This window comes from Typopeltis vanoorti, chromosome 23 (assembly GCF_054136105.1).
Source record: "Typopeltis vanoorti isolate ZY-2024b chromosome 23, IOZ_Tvanoo_1.0, whole genome shotgun sequence".
NCBI lineage: Eukaryota > Metazoa > Arthropoda > Arachnida > Uropygi > Thelyphonidae > Typopeltis > Typopeltis vanoorti.
The window spans coordinates 68,615,775-68,637,993 of NC_143571.1; the positions used below are offsets into that span (position 1 = coordinate 68,615,775).

Sequence of the window (22,219 nt, forward strand, 5' to 3'; positions counted from 1 at the left end):
AGATAGTTTTGTCTATGCAGTTTGGTTCAAGACTTTCATTCACTTTAACAGTAAAAAAATGGCATTCTTTTACATAGGAATCTATATTCTTTCTGATGTGTGGCAGTGAATCTGAATCTAGTGATATACTGTAGGAGAGATAATCAATGAGTTGAAAATTGCCTTGACTTTATTGGAATTTATTAAAATTCAGGATAAGATAAAAAGAAAAAAAAATTCAAACTTCCATACCATTTCAGACCTCTCTCATTTAAGAATTAAACTGAACATTTAAATTGAAAACATGTCAAGGTCATGTCAGTTTAATTTGATTCTCTAGTTTTTTTGGTATTAATACACTTCAAAAACTAGGTTATAATTTTACTTTTATATGTTATCCATAATTGCACTAGAAGAAAATTAATAATTAATTTATTGAACTAATTATTACACTAATATTTAACTGCATTTCTAACCTGCATATACGGATCATAGATTATAATTGTGGTAAAGCACTGAATTAGATTATTGTAAGAAGTAGTTCAAATTATAACTGAAAAGGAACTAATATCCTTCCAAAGTGCCCTCTGGGGCTGGATAAAATAGTTAATTCAGAGAATGCCTCAACATTTTAAAGTAACTTTACATCTAGCAAAAATTATATTCAATTTTATTTAAAAACAGATATGCAGCAGTTAGTTGGTGTGTATTCTTTTTCTGTGACTTTAACCCCTTTTAAAATGTCATTTGAACCTGTTGTAATTTGAGCTTGTTGACTTTACAAATTTAAATTGTTTGAAAGTTTCAGAAGCATCCTGTATGATAAGTGTGGCATTTGGAAAATATATGGTAGCAGAATGTACTGTGCAGAAATGGTTTAAAAAATTTGTTTCTGGTGATGAATTACTTGAAGATACACCACGTTCGGGAAGACTCCGTTATTGATAATGAAGAATTACATGCTGCTGTTGAAAACAATTCAAGATTAACATGTCAAGAACTTTCACAAATGTTTAACGTGAGAGTGGCGAAACAGCTCTTTTACACTTGTGTCAACTGGGAAAATCATGGAAGCTAAGCAAATCGGTCCCACATACATTATCAGATGACAGTAAACTTAAAAGGCTATCAATTTATTCTTCCCTTCTTTTACATCATAAAAATGAGCCATTTTTGGATTACTTGCTCACTTGTGATGAAAAATGGATCTTGTACTCTAACAGGAAGTGAACTTATCATTGGCTGTCACCAAACAATTCTGTACTGCACACTTCAGGGCATGGCTTCATTCCCAGAAGACTATGCTTTGTGTGTATTGTTATTTCGCATGTGATTGTCCACTACAAGTTTCTTGCTGCAGGCCAAACAATTATAGCTGAGATCTATTGGATGCAACTCAAGCATGTGTAGTATGCGTTACTTCAGAAATAGCCAGGACTAGTTAATCTGAAGAAAGTGCTATTCTCACAGGACAACACAAAACCCTCATACTGCAAAACTTACCAGTGAGATTTGTGCTCCTTCATCCTCCATATTCTCCCGACATTTCTCCAAACGATTATCACCTTTTTATTGGCAATAGACAATCACATGTGAAATACAGTACTGCAATAAAACAGATTGAAGCGGAGGTTGCTAGGTTCATCACTTCTAAAAACAAAACGTTTTATAAAAGCAGAATTTATAAACTTTAAGAAAGAGTTTTAGATTGTGAAGGATGCATATTTTAATTAATAAAACATTTTATGAAAATTTATGTAGTTGTTTAATTTTTATTAAACAACTACATAAATTTTATTAAACAAACCAGTTTTATTATATGAAACTGGTTTGATAGCAATAGCTGTCTGTGAGTTTCTGAGTAAAAAATCAGTCACAAAATTGGGCCATCTTCCATATTCATCAGACATAGTCCCTTGCGAGTTTTGAATGTCTTGAAAGGATGCAGATTTTCTGACATCCATTGTCATGAATAAAAATTAGTCCAGAAGGTGAGTTCCAAAAATGTTTTGAACAATGGCAGCATCATTGAACTAAGTACATTACTGCACAAGGGAATTATTTGAAAAGTGATAGTGGCCATTGATCTACAAATAAGCAAATATATTTTTTACTCATTCATTCATTCCAGCAATTTAATTATAACACCCTATTTTCCTATTATATATCAAAGAAGAGATGTGTGGGATCGCTCTCACCACTTGGAGGCATTTATAGACTGATTCTCAGATGCTGTTACTGCATGCAGTGTTTTTATATCACGAGTCTCATTATATGTTACTTAAGGTAGTTATGCCTCAGTAATTCCTTAACATCTCTTTCTATCATTTTGCCTGCTTTCTACTCCCTCCAATTTATACCAATAGTTGAAATCATTTTCAGTGATAGTTTTATGAATACAAGTATTCACAAAACATGAAGTTTATGCAGTTCACCCATCCTTTTCAGATGCTCCTTGTCTTTAGTACAACCCAACTATGTATTTTGTCCTGTTAACATCTATTAGCATTCTGCTAACATTCCATTTCTGTCATATTGCATGCTTTCTACTCCCTCCAATCTATACTCATAGTTGAAATCACCTACATTAATAGTCCTTCTATTCAAGATGCATGAAGTTTATGCAGTTTACAGTCCTCTTCAAATGCTCCTGATATCTAGCAGAATACTTGTGTATTTGGCCTATTAACATCTATTACTATCCTGTTAACATCTGGAATTTATTCACCGTGTTATACATTCTATGTAGTATAGCACGATCTGTTAGCAGTTTATACTCTACCCTTTCTGTCATTTCTTTTTTTTTTTTCCCTTGAACATACTGAATTTATCATATTCGATTCCTTTAAGCACATCCTCTTCTATTAGCCAGGTCTCACTAATGCCAATAATTTTTTTCTCCCTATACATCTTCTAATGTTAAGAACTCCTCACCTTTATTCTTGATGTTCCTGCCATAAGTATATACACAAGTACACAAAAATTAGAATAAAGTATTCTGTTTTTGCTGGGGGAAAAAAAAGGATGGTGGTGATCACAGATTAGAAGATTTACATGGATGTACTGCTATGATGCTTGTTTATATGTCATTGTTATTAATGTTTGCTGTGTAAATTTTGTTTATAATATATATATATATATCCTTCTTATATCAAATCAAATTCAAAATATGAAGCTCAAGAATTCAGATATCATGGCAAGCTTTGATGTGGTAGCACTCTTCACAAATATTCCAACTCAAGAGGTTCTTAATATTTTAAGTAACAAGATCTCAAAAAAAGATGTTTGCTCTGCTATCTTATTGTGTTAACTCAGGATACTTTGAGTTTGAAGGAAAAATTTATAAACTTAAGCCTAATATATGGCTCCGATACATTGACGATATATTCCTTATTTGGGAATATGGTATAGATAATCTTCACATTTTTTTAAATCACTTAAATATCTTCCACCCAGATATTAAATTGACCATAGAAATTGAAGAAAATGGATCGCTACCATTTTTAGACGTCAAACTCACTAAGATGTCTGACCATAAAAATCTCGATCTTCAGATAATCAATGCACACGGATAGATACCTGCATGCTTCCTTATACCACTATCCAGTACAGAAGTTGGGTATCATCCACTCTAGCGCATCGTGCTAGGTCTGTATTGTCAGATGAGGAAGAACTAAAAAATGAATTACAACATCTTAAAAAGAACCTTCACAAATAATGGCTACTCTTCAAAAACTATTAATAAACAACTATACCGCCGTCATCAAAACAATGTAGAAACACAGGACAACCCAAAGGTCATATCTCTTTATTACATCAGCTCTCTCTCTCTCAGAAAATAAGAAGAATTTTGAAAAACTTTAAAAAGCACATAAAAATGTGCTTTTTTACTTTTCCTAAACTCAGATCAATTCTAAGCAAACCCAAACAAGCTCACAACCATCTTCAGTTTCCAGGGGTGTATAAAATCACATGTGACTGCGGGAAACCATATTATGGCCAAACTGAGAAATTCCTCCTCCTACGTCTCGAGTAACATCAAAAGGACATTGCTTACAAAAGAACCAGACCAAGTGCCCTCTCAATCCATGTCCTGTTCTCAGTGAACACAAATAGTGAAGGCCGCCAACATGAGATAAACTGGACCACAACATCAAACCTTCATATTTGTCACGACGAGGTAGAATGCCGCATGGTTGAATCTAAAGAAATTGTCCTGTACTCTCATCACATAAACAGTAACCTTATTGAAAGTTTATATTTTCCACTTGGTTAGAGTATAATAAATTTAGTTTAATCCTTTATCCAAGTGTGAGCAAACAAAGTTTGCGCCTGAAAGTATCTTCAGGACTGGGTTAAGGTGATACAACACCAGGGCAACTCGTTGCAAAGGTGGAGCAAGATACCAACACTCCTATCTTAGTATCTCCTATAATGCAAAACACATCTCCTTGCGGATATGTCTAATGTTATGCATTAAGGGAAGGGCCACTACCCAGACCGGTTTCGACCTTTATTGAGGTCTCTTCAGTGGGAGCTTTATTGAGGTCTCTTCAGTGAAGATACTTTCAGGCGCAAACTTTGTTTGCTCACACTTGGATAAAGGATTAAACTAAATTTATTATACTCTAACCAAGTGGAAAAGAAACTTTCAACATCTTTCTCTAAATCCAGAGTAATTTATTAAAAAAGGGTGGAACACCAATTGGCAATTCCTATAGGTGGAGATGACCTGCTAATGCTTCTGCCTGATATCTCGACTTGGGCCTGGCTCCCACTGAAGAGACCTCAATAAAGGTCGAAACCGGTCTGGGTAGTGGCCCTTCCCTTAATGCATAACATTAGACATATCCGCAAGGAGATGTGTTTTGCATTATAGGAGATACTAAGATAGGAGTGTTGGTATCTTGCTCCACCTTTGCAACGAGTTGCCCTGGTGTTGTATCACCTTAACCCAGTCCTGAAGATACTTTCAGGCGCAAACTTTGTTTGCTCACACTTGGATAAAGGATTAAACTAAATTTATTATAAACAGTAACCTTAGTTATTATTTACCAGACTCATTTAGCTCTGCTATCATATACTGATACACTCGTGAAGTCACATGCTCGCAGATGCCTAACAATAGAACTTTAGCCCGGACTATAGCTTCAGTTCAAATTTAACTGTAGTTTATAGTCGATTTTGTAGTGGTACAATGTTTCTTTGTGGTGTTTTTTATGTTTGCTTTCAATGTTTTCACGCCTGAAGAAGTCGGCTTTCTGACAAAACATGTTGTGTGTTAAATAAAAATTAATTGTTTGTCTGATTCTCGGAATTCAGTCAGTAAAAAAATATGAACATATATATATATATATATTACTATTTGTAGTAACCAGATGAGGTATAATTGTTTCCTTTGAAGTAATACAGTATCTTTTCATTCTGATAGAAAGGCTTTTATTCTGGCTGTTCATAACTCCACTTTGAGAGGTAATTATGTTTATTGAATACTAATTACAATTACTTTAATTAATAATTCTGATATTTTAGCAAAGTCAAATTGGCATCATCAGAGAACACATTACAATACACTATGTGCTGCATGCAGGCGAAGTGCACTCTAATTATTAGCATACTCGCTAACGGCCACACCTGATTGCACTTATCTTAAAAAAAAATTTCCTACAAAAGTTATGATCCAAATAGGTATTCTTAGCTTTCCTACCCATATTTCTAGCAATATCAGAATGGATGTAGAGGTGTACTTAACACATGCTTACAAATATGTTAAGTACAGAATAGTAATTACAAAAGTAGATAAGGAAAATGCCACTGTAGTTCCATCAAGACTATACATGTAAACTTGCCTCTTTGCTTAGAGATCACTCTACCCACCTACCTTACTTTCTTTAGACTCTGATCCCACCATTGCACAGATCGGAATACTTCACAGTCTCCTTAAAAAAAAGGTCACCTCTGGGTCTGTGTCACCTCTTTGCCTCAGTTATATGGGTTATTATCAAAAAAAAATCTACAGACAAATGTACCATTACACATCATTGCAGATGGCATTGATTCTCCAACATACACATTAGTCCAACATTTAACCAAAGTGCTCTTGCAATATATTGGTGGCACATAAAATACTCATCCCACTTTAAGCCAGTAAATCTTCACACTGGACTACCAACACACTGATATAATGGTCAGTTTTAATGTCTGCTGTTTCCACTTAAAGACACCTTATCTAAGCTGTATTTCCTCCTGATATCTTAGCCCCATTTCATTTAATCTTAAACTCTGGTTGTTTCATTTGCCAAGGAAAATTCTACAAATAGTGGGGGTCAGCCACGGCTCTCTACTCCCTTTCCCAGCCAACTACATTGCAGAGACCTTTTAAGAGAAAGCCTTAAACTCTGTCCCACATAAACCACTCTTTTGCCCACGCCACTTAGACGATGTATTCTCTATTTGGCCACATGGCCTGGATGCTCATCCCACTTTAAAGCCAGTAAATCTTCACACTGGACTACCAACACACTGATATAATGGTCAGTTTTCTTAACACATCAAAGCAACCAACATCCCAGGATCCATTTCACCTTAGTAAAGGAAAACAACAATCCACCTTCCTAAACATTTTAATTACACACTAGCCTGATAAATCCCTGACACTCTCCATTTACAGAACCCCCCCCCCCCCCCACACACACACACAGGCAGACTAGTAGATATATTCATCAACAGTCACCTCTCCCCTCTTCTCCAGACAATATGAATTTATAAAAACGCTGTATAACAGGGCAGAATTAATCAGTTCTGATAATAGTGCCCTAACCACTGAACTTGACCTCCCACAACTTTCTTAACCAATGGATGCATTTTCCTATCAATTCCAAAAAATATTAAAACTCCATGACCCCTTCCCCCCATCACCAGAACTGAGACAGCACAAAATCTATCACCCTTCCATATATTTGAGGCACATCTGAAAAATTAACAAAAAATACTAAAGAAATACAACCTTACAACCACTTACAGACCATATAAGAAATTAGCATTCCTTATTTGCTCTACCAAAGACTAGCCACACTCCCTAGCCCTACCAGGTGTTTGCCAGGTTCCTTGCAGTTGCCAATTGTTCTACTATAGACAAATAGGCATTTCTGAACATGTGCACTACATCTGATTCCACGACTACTGCCATTCTGGACTTACTCTCCAGAGCTTGGTCACTTCCAAAGCATTGCAAGAAGGCCACTCTACTCCACAATAGCAAATGAAAATATGGGAGACCATTTCTGGAATCTGCCTCAGCTTTAAGAAACTTCCCAACAACAAATTAGGATGCATGAAACTGCCCCACATTTGGGAAGCACTGATCTTAAACCTGATGGCCATGACCATTATTTTAGCCCACTAAGAAGCACTATTTAGGTGCAACTTGGGTCTCGCTTCAGCTTCATTTACTCAGTGTTAATTTACCTCATTTATCCTGCTTGCATATAACCATATTGTACTGTGTTCAGTGGTGATGGCAATTTAATTTTGCAAAATATCAGAAGTATTTATTAAAGTTATTGTAATGAATATTCAGTATATGTTGTAATTTACCTCACAGAGTACACTGTGTGTGTGTGTGTGTGTGTGTGTGTGTGTGTGTGTGTGTGTGTGTGTGTGTGTGTGTGTGTGTGTGTTTGTAGAAAATTAACAATAGTGGTATGAGAAAATTTTTGTTAGTTTCAGGGTCAGATGGTGATCACACATTAGAGGATTTGCATGGATGTACTACCGTGAGTAGTGCCACTCATCCAGATTCCACACGCAGTCCATTAGGATTGGCAGATAATTCACCTTTGTCCTCAGGCAATCCTGGGATGTGTGGCTCACCTCATGCTAACTTAACTGAACATTCACGTCCTCGCAGGGATTTGCGCAGCAGTCGGCATTGTGAGTAAATATATATATATATATAATATATATATATATTTTATATTGGAAAACTTTTTTCTGTGATTATTCATAAAACAATAAAAGCATTCTATAATTATGAATTCTATAAGATGTTAGTAATAATTATTTGTATTGGTAAAATCGGTACAGCTACAGAGAATATAAACTGGTTCACAAAAAGAGCATAATTAAATTAGCAAGAACTGATAATATAGAGCTGCACAAAGTGTGCAAATTATAATGAAAATGACATGTCATAATAATTATTAATAATTATCATAAGAAAATGCCAGTGTAATTTCACTAATTCTAAAAAAAAAATAATTTTATCTACACCTAGATCATGCAGATTAATTTGTTATAAGAATATCTCCATTATTCATTTCAAAAACTGATTCTGTATTATGTGGTAAAGCTCATTCCATGGGAAGGTTTGGAGAAACATGCTGTCACCCTTGATATTTCCATGGCTTTCAATTGTGTTTGGCAACAAGGCCTGCTTGCAAACTGCCTTCCTTTGGTCTATCTGCCACCCTGTGTGACTGGATAGCCAGCTTTCAATCTAATTATTCACTGTCATGGCGGACTGTATCCTCTCCTCGAGCTTTGATGCAATGCAGGAGTTCCTCAGTGCTCTCCTTTCTGTCACCTATACTCTTTTATACATAACTGTCCTACTCTCAATCACTACAAATCTTATCCATAGCTTTCCCGTCGATAGCACTCTCCATTCATCCTACCCCTTTGACAAACTATGTAGTTCCCAGACATCCCTTACATCAAGATCATGTGCAGCTAGTTCCTTAAATACCATAACATCTCTATAACATTCTTCACTGGGGCAAGGATAACCTAGTCTCCATTAGTGCCACCAAAACATAGTTCTGCCTTTTCTCTTGCAAAAGGTATCCTAACTCACCTTTCTTCATCCTCGGTAATACACACATCACCAGACAGGATGAACTGTCTCTTCTTGGAAAAATAGGTCAAAGCAGAGGGGTGCTTAAGGGTCAAAGCTATATAACTGAGAGGAGACCTCCACATAGCCTTTAAAGGAATGTGGAGAACTGACCAGGGCTTCTGACTTAATGTCCAATCCTCACCTTCTCGTGGTTCACACTGTTGTGTATCTATCTAGATACCGAATGAACGAGGATGGGCTGCCAATTTGGGATTTATCCGATCAAATTGTATTCTTACTGGCTTAAACCAGTATACAAAATGATGATACAACATGACAAAATTTCATGCCGGCTGAGTAGTCACCCGGTTAAACAAGGTCCCCCCCCCCCCCGTTGTTTTCGCCAGGCACACAGCGAAAAGTCAGCTACTGGAACAAAAGCGAAAACACACCCCAACTCGATATCACCAGAGTTAAAGATCGGTACTATCAACATAAGAAGCCTGAATGGCAAAGAAATGGAGCTAGCTGAAGAATTAGACAAGTACCAGATCGACATAATAGGGGTGACTGAAACAAAAAAGACAAAAACTCGTGAGACCTTTCTGAGCAATAAATACAAAATGTTATATTCAGGCAATGACAATCAAGGAAAACAAGGAGTAGCCATAGTATTCAACACAAAATACGAGGCTAATCTTCTTGAATGGCAGGCAGTCTCAAGTAGAGTAATGTGGGCAAATATTAGAATGGGGAACTGGACAATGAGACTTATTTGTGCCTATGGTCCCACAGAAGGTTCTACTAAGGTAGAAGTGGAGGAATTTTTTTAGGCTTTAGAAAAAGCAACTGACACAATGAAAAATGAAAAGTTGGTCCTTGTTGGGGATCTAAATAGCAGAGTAGGAAATGATTGTGAGACATACAAAAATATTTTCGGAAAATTTGGAGAAAAGAGCAAAGCTAATAATAATGGCAAATATCTGTTGGATTTCTGCTCAGGACATGGACTGGTCATTACTAACACCATGTTCCAACATAAAAATGTGCACAAATTCACATGGAGAGAAGAGGCTAGAATAAGAAAAGTCTCATTGACTATGTTATTGTTGATAGTGATGTTTTCTCCCTGGTGCAGGACACCAGAGTGTACAGAGGATTTGAAATTGGAAGTGATCACTATTTAGTCTTGAGCAGGATAAAATTGAATTTCATATTGAAAAGAATAACATGTAAGAAAGTTTTAAAGTGAATAAAAGTTGAGCAGCTCTCAGATGTGAACTGTAGACTAAAATACACAAAGATTATTGAAGAAAAAATGAGAGTTTGAGAACAGGAATCAAACCTTGGAGATTCAGTGGCAAACTCTGAAGAAAGCATTGATTGATTCTGCCAGAGAAGCATGTGGTGAGGTTGTTTGTAAGGATAAAAAAATCAGAACTCCCTGGTGGACACAGGAAGTTAAAGAGGCAGTGAAGGAAAAGAAGAAAGCATATCAAAAGTTCCTGGCAAATAAGTCAGCTTGTGCTCTTAGAGAATACAGATACAAATGTAAGAATGCTAAACACTGTGTAAAACTACCTAAACAAAAGTCATGGGAGAACTTTGGCAAGAATATAGAAAATAAATATCAAGAAGGTGGCAAAATATTCTGGAGGTTGTTGAAGAAATTTAAGAATGGAGGAAAGAGTGCTGTAAAAGGAATTTGAGATTATAAAGGTGACATGAAAACGGGAGAAAATGATATCCTTGAAGTATGGAGTAATTACTTTGAAAAACTGCTAAATGAAACAAGCAGTGATGACAGCACAGTGGTAAAAAACACTGACCAGGCATGCAGTCAGGAATACATATCCATACTTGAAGTAGAAAAAGCCATCAAAGGCTTGAAATGTGGAAAGGCAGCAGGAGTAGATGATATTTGACCAGAAATGCTGAAGTATGGTGGTATAAGAGTATTACAGTGGCTGCACTGCATAGTTCAGAAAGCCTGGACAGAGGGACGAATTCCCGATGAATGGAGTAGAGCTCTCATAGTACCCATATATAAAAAGGGAAATAAAACTGCATGTGAGAATTACAGAGGTATTTCCCTACTGAGTGTTCCTGGCAAGATCTATGCAAGTATACTTGAGAAACGGTTGAGAAGAATTGTGGAAGAAAAGTTTGGTGAAGAACAAGATGGATTCAGGCCAAATAGAGGCTGTCAGGATCAGATCTTCACTTTACGACAAATAGTCGAGAAAGCATGGGAATATAACAAAGATCTGTATTTAAGTTTTGTCGATCTGGAAAAGGCATATGACAAGGTGCCAAGAGAGAAGCTATTCAATATGCTGCAGTTATATGGTGTGAATGGGGCATTATACCAAGCAATACTTGGTCTTTATTTGAGTTGTAAGTCAGCAGTCAGCATTGAAGGAAGTACAGGAAGATGGTTTAATGTTAAATCTGGTGTGAGACAAGGATGTACATTATCCCCTCTGTTATTCATTATCTATATGGATCACATTATGAAGGAAAGTGGTATTAAACATGATATCCAAATTGGAGATGTTAATGTCAGCTCTTTGCTTTAGGAAGATGATGTTATACTTCTAAAGAAATCTGCTACAAGTCTGCAAGATTCTCTGACTAAATTGAATAGCTGTTGTAATAGATATGGTATGAAGGTCAGCAATAAAAAGACAAAGACAATGAAAATAGGCAAAATCATTGAAAATGTCAACTGTGTTGTGAATGGAGAACCTGTGGAACAAGTAAAACATTTCAGCTATTTAGGCACGATTTTTAGTGAAGATGGTAAATTAAATATGGAAATAGACAACAGAATCAACAAAGCTGGTATGGTGTGAAGTCAATTGAATAAATTCATATGGAATAAGAAAGAAATTAGTCGGAACACTAAATTAGCTGTATACAAGACAGTGTTCAAACCAGTTTTAACTTATGGATCTGAGAGCTGGGTCAGAAGTAAAACACTTGACCAAAGACTAGAGACCACAGATATGAGAGTCCTGAGAAAGATTATAGGCGTGAACAGATGGCATCAATGGCAATATCATATTAAAAACGAGGATATTAGGAAAGAACTTGACATTGTCAGCAACCAGGAATGCGTTAACAGAGCTAATCTCAGGTGGTATGGTCACTTAAATAGAATGGGCGAGGAAAGATTAGCAAAACACGTGTTCTCTGCCAGGGTGGCAGCAAAACGACCGAGAGGAAGGCGAAGATATAGGTGGATTGGTACGATACAAAGTGCTTTAGACGATAGAAATATAAGATCTGATAATGTTGGAGTCTTGACAAGTAACAGACTGATTTGGAGGAAAATTGTAGATTGGAAATTAATAATGATGTAATTTTTTTCTTGTAGTACTATCATATCCTGTACACCCCTTGAGGGTACTTGGCAGGAATTTGATGATGATGATGGTATATAGTGGATGTGAATCTGCCAGATTTAAGGTAACTAATGGTGTACATCAGGGTTCATTCCTTGGGCCATTATTGTTCAATCTATGTATTAACGATATCAGGCAGAGTCTGTCATTTATAGAAGCCTATAAACTTTTGAATGGGTGTTATAGGATATCAACTGATGAAATTTTTCATTGTATGGAAGGTGGGAAGAGAACACGGGGGCATCTGGAAGTTAAATTTATTTGCAGTCAAGAAAATGGTAAGAACTAGGTTTTTCTTCCAGGGATGCTACTGATATTCAGCAATTACAAAATGATTTGAATAGACTTGAAATTTCGTTAAACGAAAATGGCTGTCAGTTTAATGTTAGTAAGTGTAAAGTTATGCACTTTGGCATGATTAGAGTTCCAGCAGCATATTATATTAGTGGGGTTATGCTACAAGAAACTGAAGAGGCAAGTGATCTTTTTGTATTGGTGGATAAGAATTTACTGTTCAAAGGTCACATAGCAAAAGTTGCAAATACAACTCAGAGAATAATTGCGATGTTGAAGCGAATCTAATGTGAGTGAATTTATGGGAAGGTATGATAGCTAGTTTGGGTGATTTATAGCCTCTCTCGATGAGTCCTTCACTCCCTGGGAGGTCTCAGATAATAATAATAATAATCTTCCAGATGCAGTGTTTCAGCTCTCTATCTCTTCTACAGATGCTTCCGTAGTCACTGTTCCAGTGAATTGGCAAACATCATTCCTTCACTTGCTGTTAGGCCTGTGAAAATAAGAGCAGCAGTTATTCAACATCCCTTTACAGTATAACTACAAACACATCAAACCTGCTTCTCCTCTTCATCATTTTTTTTCATCCACCCTTGTCCTCTGGAACAGCCTTCTCCCATGATGTGCTTTCCAACAGTTTCTACTTACAGCTGTTTAAGAATAATGTCAATATGTTTCTTCTTTCTCATCCTTTATCTACACCTCACACATGGCACTGATGCACTGTAGGTTCTTGTACCTGTTGTGTGTATAGGATAAATATAATAATAATGGAAGATAAATGTCAGTTTTCGAATTATTGTTTCATTTTCTCACCTTAGTACTGTTGAAAGTGATAGTGGTCATCAGCAACCACTTTCCCTGTAACCTAGAAACCCATCAGTTAACTTGTGATTGCCAGTATGGATATAACCTTTCTTATTCTACAAACCAACCTTACCCCCCCCCCCCCCCCCCCATCTCCACTTTGGATACAGGCCATGGAAAGATCTGGAAAACTTTGTGGTCATTCTGGATTTCCGTTATTCTGGGCTTCTTGTAAAGCTTACTAGCTTCTTTTTGATTATTAGTTGCATCCCATGGTGGGTAGAAGTATCCTGTTGTCCGATTTTTTTTCTTCTTTCATCATCCTAAGGCTCTGTGTTTTCACCTCCATTACTCCTCTTATACATTAATGATCTTCTCTCGCAATCAATTCTGATCATAATTTCGCTGATGACAGTATACTCTATTCCTCTTCTATGTTTACAAAACTTTGTAGTACTCAATTGATTCAAGCTTAAAAATCTTCTATAACCATAAATCTTCTTGCAGTTCTCAAGTAAAGTAAAGATAATCTATTATCATCATCAAATTCCTGACATGTACCCTCACTCAAGGGGTGTACAGGATATGATAGTACTACATGAAAAATTTACATCATTACTAACTTCCTATCTACAATTTTCCTCCAAATCAGTCTGTTACTTGTCAAGGCTCCAACATTATCAGATCTTATATTTCTTTCGTCTAAGGCACTTTGTACCGTATCAATCCATCTATATCTTGATCTTCCTTTGGGTCGTTTTCCTGTCAACCTGGCTGAGAACACTTGTTTTGCTAATCTTTCCCCACCCATTCTATTTAAGTGACCATACCATCCCGAGATTAGCTCTGCCAACGCATTCCTGGATGCTGATAATGTCAAGTTATTTCCTAATATCCTCATTTTTAATATGATATTGCCATTGATGCCATTTGTCCATGCCTCTAATGTTGCTCAGGACTCTCATATCTGCGGTCTCTAGTCTTTGGTCAAGTGTTTTACTTCTGACCCAGCTCTCAGATCGTAAGTTAAAACTAGTTTGAACACTGTCTTGTATATAGCTAATTTAGTGTTCCGATTAATTTCTCTCATTCCATATGACTTTATTGAATTGACTTCCCACCATACCAGCTTTGTTGATTCTGTTGTCTATTTCCATATTTAATTTACCATCTTCACTAAAAATCGTGCCTAAGTAGCTGAAATGTTTTAATTATTCCACAGGTTCCCCATTCACAACACAGTTGACATTTTCAACAATTCTACCTATTTTCATTGTCTTTGTCTTTTTAATGCTGACCTTCATACCATATCTATTACAGCAGTTATTCAATTTAGTCAGGGAATCTTACAAACTTGTAGCGGATTTATTTAGAAGTATAACATCATCCGCATAAAGCAAAGAGCTGACATGAACATATCCAATTCTGATATCATCTTTAATACAACTCTCCTTCATAATGTGATCCATATAGATAATGAATAACAGAGGAGACAATGTCTCACACACCAGATTTAACATTAAACCGCCTTCCTGCACTTCCTTCATTTCTAACTGCTGACGTACAACTAAAACTTCAATTCTAACTGCTGACTTACAACTTAAAGACTAAGTATTGCTTGATATAATGCCCCATTGACACCATATAAGTGTAGGCGTATTGAATAGCTTCTCTCTTTTTTGCTCCTTGTCATATGCCTTTTCCAGATTGACAAAACTTAAATACAGATTTTTGTTATTTTCCCATGCTTTCTCAATTATTTGTCATAAAGTGAAAATCTGATCCCGACAGCCTCTATTTGGCCTGATTCCAGCTTGTTCTTCACCAAGCTTTTCTTCCACAATTCTTTTCTCAACCGTTTCTCAAGTATACTTGCATAGATCTTGCCAGGAACACTCAGAACCTGTGGAACAAATAAAACATTTCAGCTACTTGAAAGTTTATTTTTCACTTGGTTAGAGTATAATAAATTTAGTTTAATCCTTTATCCAAGTGTGAGCAAACAAAGTTTGCGCCTGAAAGTATCTTCAGGACTGGGTTAAGGTGGTACAACACCACGGCAACTCGTTGCAAAGGTGGAGCAAGCTACCAACATTCCTATCTCAGTATCTCCTATAATGCAAAACACATCTCCTTGCGGATATGTCTATTGTTATGCATTAAGGGAAGGGCCACTACCCAGACTAGTTTCGACCTTTATTGAGGTCTCTTCAGTGGGAGCCAGGCAGAAGCATTAGCAGGTCATCTCCACCTATAGCAATTGCCAATTGGTGTGCCACCCTTTTTTAATAATTTACTCTGGATTTAGAGAAAGATGTTTAAAGTTTATTTTTCACTTGGTTAGAGTATAATAAATTTAGTTTAATCCTTTATCCAACTGTGAGCAAACAAAGTTTGCGCCTGAAAGTATCTTCAGGACTGGGTTAAGGTGGTACAACACCAGGGCAACTCATTGCAGCTCCTATAGGTGGAGATGACCTGCTAATGCTTCTGCCTGATATCTCCACTTGGGCCTGGCTCCCACTGAAGAGACCTCAATAAAGGTCGAAACTAGTCTGGGTAGTGGCCCTTCCCTTAATGCATAACAATAGACATATCCGCAAGGAGATGTGTTTTGCATTATAGGAGATACTGAGATAGGAGTGTTGGTAGCTTGCTCCACCTTTGCAACGAGTTGCCCTGGTGTTGTACCACCTTAACCGAGTCCTGAAGATACTTTCAGGCGCAAACTTTGTTTGCTCACACTTGGATAAAGGATTAAACTAAATTTATTATTTCAGCTACTTAGGCACGATTTTTAGTGAAGATGGTAAATTAAATATGTAAATAGACAACAGAATCAACAAAGATGTTATAGTAGGAAGTCAATTGAATAAATTCATATGGAATGAGAGAGAAATTAGTCGGAACATTAAATTAGCTGTATACAAGACAGTGTTCAAACCATTTTTAACTTATCTATCTGTAGTGGTGAAAGGGACAAAAGACTTGACTGGGAATAGTAGGGAAATACCTCTGTAATTCTCACATTCAGTTTTATTTCCCTTTTTATATATGGGTACTATGAGAGCTCTATCCCAATTATCGGGAATTCGTCCCTCTGTCCAGGCTATCTGAACTACGCAGTGCAGCCATTGTAAGACTCTTATACCACCATACTTCAGCATTTCTGGTCGAATATCATCTACTCCTGCTGCCTTTCCACATTTCAAGCCTTTGATGGCTTTTTCTACTTCGAGTATGGATATGTATTCCAGACTGTATGCCTGTTGAGTGTTTTTTACCACTGTGCTGTCACTGCTTGTTTCATTTAGCAATTTTTCGAAGTAATTACTCCATATTTCAAGGATATCTTTTTCTCTTGTTTTCATGTCACCTTTATCATCTCTAACTCCTTTTACAGCACTCTTCCCTCCATTTCTAAGCTTCTTCAACAACCTCCAGAATATCTTACCACCTTGATATTTATTTTCTATGTTCTTGCCAAAGTCCTCCCATGACTTTTGTTTAGCTAGTTTTACATAGTGTTTAGCTTTCTTACATTTATCTCTGTATTCTCTAAGAGCAAAAGCTGACTTATTTGCCAGGCACTTTTGATATGCTTTCTTCTTTTCCTTCACTGCCTCTTTAACTTCCTGTGTCCACCATGGAGTTCTGATTTTTCTATCCTTGCAGACAACCTCACCACATGCCTCTCTTACTGAATCAATCAGGGTTTTCTTCAAGGTTTGCCACTGAATCTCCAAGGTTTGGTTCCTGTTCTCAAAATCTTTCATTTTTTCTTCAATAATCTTTGTGTATTTTAGTCTACAGTTCACATCTGAGAGCTGCTCAACTTTTATTCGCTTTAAAACTTTCTTATATGTTATTGTTTTCAATATGAAATTCAATTTTATCCTGCTCAAGACTAAATAGTGATCACTTCCAATTTCAAACCCTCTATACACTCTTGTTTTCCTCTTGGAACATGGTGTTAGTAAGAACCAGTCCATATCCTGAACAGAAATCCAACAGGTATTTGCCATTATTATTACTCTTTTCTCCAAATTTTCCGAAAATATTTTTGTATGTCTCACAATCATTTCCTACTCTGCTATTTAGATCCCCAACAAGGACCAACTTTTCCTTTTTCATTGTGTCAGTTGCTTTTACTAAAGCATCAAAAAATTCCTCCACTTCTACCTAAGTAGAACCTTCTTTGGGGACCATAGGCACAAATAAGTGTCATTGTCCAATTACCCATTCTGATATTTGCTGACATCACGCTACTTGAGACTGCCTGCCACTCAAGAAGATTAGCCTTGTATTTTGTGTTGAATACTATGGCTACTGCTTCTTTTCCTTGATTGTCATTGCCTGAATATTACATTTTGTATTTCTTACTCAGAAAGATCTCACCAGTTTTTGTCTTTTTTGTTTCAGTCGGCCCTCTGCATAACTTTTGAATATTGTTCTCCCATTTTGGGTTGCACATCAAAAATCCTTTATAATTCTTGATTTTATTCAGAACATAGCTGTTCACTTAATAGATGATCCCCTCTTTCACTGACTCCCTCCAGTCACTTTCCCATAGATGCCTTTTTCTGCATAATGTCTTTTTTTTTCTTATTTCCTTGGTTGCCAAACTGGCTTACACTAAATCAAGCTGGCCATCACTTCCTCCACTTTCCTCTAATCATGCACGAACACTAGCAGCTTCTGGTCAGCATCTATATTTGGGTCTGCTCCAAACTAGCTTAAACAACTTCTCATCCTCTACCTTTCTTCCTTCAGCATACTTATTCCCTTTGAAACAGTCTTCCCCTGTACCATTTTCCACAATGAATATAACTTCCAACTCTTCCAGAAAGACAATTACAGATTCCTTTCTTTTTCTTTTTTAATCACATGTCCACCACACAGGACACTGTCATTCCTGTTATAGGTCAGTAGACTTCTTATATGTGAGACTGATATTTAAAAAAAAATAATAAAGTCTTGCATTCAAAGTTGTTATGATGAACATCGTAATTTTATTCTATTTGACGCTCCTGGTGGTAGTACTAGTGGTCACTAGATCTGACTGTCCATATTTACAGGCTCATCTGGATAAAACTCTTTATAAGTTTGACAGAATACACATTACTTGAGTTCTCACTTAAAATGTGTATGCTACCTACAACTCGTGTTAACTATTCACTTCAATAAAAAACATCACCAAGTAATGAATTAAACTACATTGTAATGCATCTCAAGTCCATAGCATTACTGTATGATGCAATGACTTTGGACTTCATCTGACATTTCTCGGTCACATTTTTAGGGATACAATATAAATATTAACATCACAAAACTAGCTGGAAGACCTGCTAATTTGGGAAAAAGAACCTGTATCATCATAGCTAGAATAATTAGAATCTGCAGCTTCTCACTCTTAAAATCAATTTAATGTAAATACATATGGTTGTGAGAACCTCCCCAAGTTATAGGAAATAAATGAAATAAATGGTAATACTTAGGCTTCCTGTATAATGGACATTTACAGAAAATTGAGACAGTTCAGTGGAGTGTATTCTTTTTTCTTATTGGAGTCAGTTGGTAGTCACTGTTTATTCCCAGAGAGCTACCAAGCTGATTCCTTTTTGCAGAAAATTATAAAGTTCCCAAAAGATTCTTCCAGGGGAGGGAGGGAGGAAGGAGAGAGAGAGAGATTATTTGATGATAGGATAATCTCAGGAAGAAAGACTGATTTTGTTTAGAGATTTTGATGTCAAAATCTCTAAACAATCTCTAGACTGGTAGAAATGGGTTATTTTCTTGAGAAAAAAGGCAAGGTTGTGTTTTATTAGCATATTGAAAATGACAGGTTATCCCCACTATATTATGGTTTATACATCAGATTCTTGGGCAGTTAATTTATTTGTCAAATAAATAGGAGTGCAGTCTGCTGTCATCAACAAAGCTGTGTATTTGATCTGTAGAGCTGGAGAAAGTCATAGATTTTGTGTCACTCCAGCATTATATGTGAGTTTCAAGATAAGAATCTGAAGGATAAGTTCTGTTGAAGGCAAAACCAAATGATGGGAGTTTACACTTAATAGGTCTTTATTATAAAATATTAATACCAGAGACACTTGCATTTAATATTTTTATTGTAAAATTTCAGCTAAGTTTCATAGCCATTGTCAGTACAGTTATAGGAAACTCAAAAAAGATCCATTTAATTGAAAGCATGTGATATTATGTGCAATATCGGCTGCAGGAGAATAGCTCCATCTGCATTAATAGGTATTCAAAATAAATTACAGTAAATTGATTTAGTTAATTATTTTTAAATCTCATCATCATCTTCCTTTTAGCTTCTTACTTGCAGTGTCGAGGGTTTTTAAATCAATGGACCTCAAACTGTTCACAGGATAAGGTGGTCAGCCTTACGCCCCAGTGTATCCTATGTCCTGTAGTGTTGAGTTCTCAAGCCTGCTTTGCAGGATGAAATACCCCAGGATAAACTGGGGAAAAAAACCCTACTGTCCATGCCCAAGACCAGCTAACTTGGTTATGGCTGAGGAAGATCCTTCAGCTCCTCACGTCACCACAGAGAATCGAACCTAGGTCACTCCTTCCCCAGGCACATGGTTGCAAAGTGCACAGCCACTAGTCTAACCACGCAGACTTATTTTTAAATTATGAACAATATCTAATTACAATTATAGAACACATGAATGGTGAGTATTGGATAATGTAACTTCCCAAAATTGAGAAAGTTTTAAGCAATCCTTTTTGTCCAGATTCTGGATGTGAATGTATGCTTCACAGCTTTCTTTTGTTTCCACTGTGTTTTGTGATAAACCCGGATTTGTTGGGTTCATTAAGAGAAATGTATCCTGATGTACTTCCAGATGAATTTGTGCAGATCAACCAGTTTGTCCATAAAAGACATAAGCCATAAGAGCAGGGGGGCATTCTATTAACTCCAGGATAAGATAGAGGAGGATATTTGTCTTTTTGTGAGATAAGGAATGTATTAAGTTTGCAGACTGGATGGAAAGCAACTTGTACATTAATCTTCCTTCATTTTTAAAATTTTATGGAATTTACAACCGTGTTAAAAAAACTTTTTTTATTATCCCGACGTTTAGATCTTTACATCAAGATCATCATCTGGAGCATACATAAATATACAGGACAAGCTGAGTTACATCATTAACTGTAAGCTAGAGAAACAATGATTTGATCACATGTTATTCTACTGGCGTGACCTCTGGTGGAAAAATAAAATAAAATAAAAAATAAATTTTTACATCAAGCTAAATTCTATTTTTACAATGACAGGAATAAACATTCTTTTAGATGGTTTTCTTTCAGAAACAATTGGTGTCCTATTTTTAGTGTTACAATTCTTATTTTTGATTTACAATACTGGATTTTCTACAGTCCTGTTTATAGTTGTTCTTGGTGAGGAGGGTCGAATATATACCTTCCATATGTTTGGGATTTTTAAACCATCATTGTTGTTCAGATTGGGGTGGTTGCTGATAATCTCACAGGCTTCCTTGAATATCTGTTCATACCATATTCTAGTGTGATGTAGACAGCTGGTGGTTTTCCAGTCAATTCTGTGTAAGGTATTCAGGGCATGATCAGAAAGGCCAGCTTCACCATAATTATTATATTTAATGTGTCGTTTATGTTCTTTTTGTCTAATAGGAATAGTGCATCCTGTTTATATATGGTATGTTGCAAGTACAATAAATCCGGTATACTCCAGGGTGAGATAGTGGAGTGAGTGGGTCTTTGGATGAGTTGAGTAAGCTTTTTAATTTTGCAGGAGGTTTAAAGGTGGCTTTGAGGTTGTACTTTTGTATTACTCTGTTTATTTTGTATGATATTCCTTTAATGTAGGGAATGGTTATAGTTTTACTGTAGTCTGGTTTGTCTTTGTTTTTTGTTGTGGTTTTGTAGAGAATTTTGTTTATAGTGTTTTGGCTGTATCTGTTTTTTTTGATAAGTTATTACTGATAATTTTAAATTCGTCTTTCAGTGCCTGTTCACTGGAACAAATCGTCTGAGCTCTGTTTTTTGGCGTGTTGATGACACCAAGTTTTTGTGTTGGGTGGTGGTAGGAGTTTATGTGTATATGTTGTCCCGTATGTGTCGATTTTCGGTAAACAGTGAAGGAAATTTGCCCGAGGGAAGACGTGTGACAAGTGTATCTAGAAACGGAAGCGTGTTGTATTTTTCAATTTCAATTGTGAACTGTATGCGTTTGTGTTGTTTGTTTAGGTGGCTAAGGAATGTGTCTAATGTCTGGCGGCCATGGGACCAGACATTATCCATTAGCTCACCCTGGAGTATACCGGATTTATTGTACTTGCAACATACCATATAAAGGAGAAACAGGACGCACCATTCCTATTAGACAAAAAGAACATAAACGACACATTAAATATAATAATTATTGTGAAGCTGGCCTTTCTGATCATGCCCTGAATACCTTACACAGAATTGACTGGAAAACCATCAGCTGTCTACATCACTCTAGAATATGGTATGAACAGAAATTCAAGGAAGCCTGCGAGATTATCAGCAACCACCCCAATCTGAACAACAATGATGGTTTAAAAATCCCAAACATATGGAAGGTATATATTCGACCCTCCTCACCAAGAACAAATATAAACAGGACTGTAGAAAATCCAGTATTGTAAATCAAAAATAAGAATTGTAATACTAAAAATAAGACACCAATTGTTTCTGAAAGAAAACCATCTAAAAGAATGTTTATTCCTGTCATTGTAAAAATAGAATTTAGCTTGATGTAAAAATTTATTTTTTATTTTATTTTATTTATTTTATTTTATTTTTCCACCAGAGGTCACACCAGTAGAATAACATGTGATCAAATCATTGTTTC

General features: G+C 36.2%; 1 protein-coding gene across 3 annotated transcripts in view; it reads left to right on the plus strand.

Annotated features, from left to right (window-relative positions):
* LOC150093934 (uncharacterized) overlaps window positions 1-22,219 on the plus strand; it is a 513,542-nt gene that overhangs the window by 148,201 nt on the left and 343,122 nt on the right. For 2 of the 3 annotated variants that reach the window (XM_090412955.1, XM_090412957.1), the window contains exon 9: window positions 7,702-7,911. In XM_090412955.1, coding sequence (XP_090269081.1) covers window positions 7,702-7,911 — 210 coding nt within the window. The remainder of the gene's footprint in view (window positions 1-7,701; window positions 7,912-22,219) is intronic. The other variant, XM_090412956.1, reaches the window with a different exon arrangement.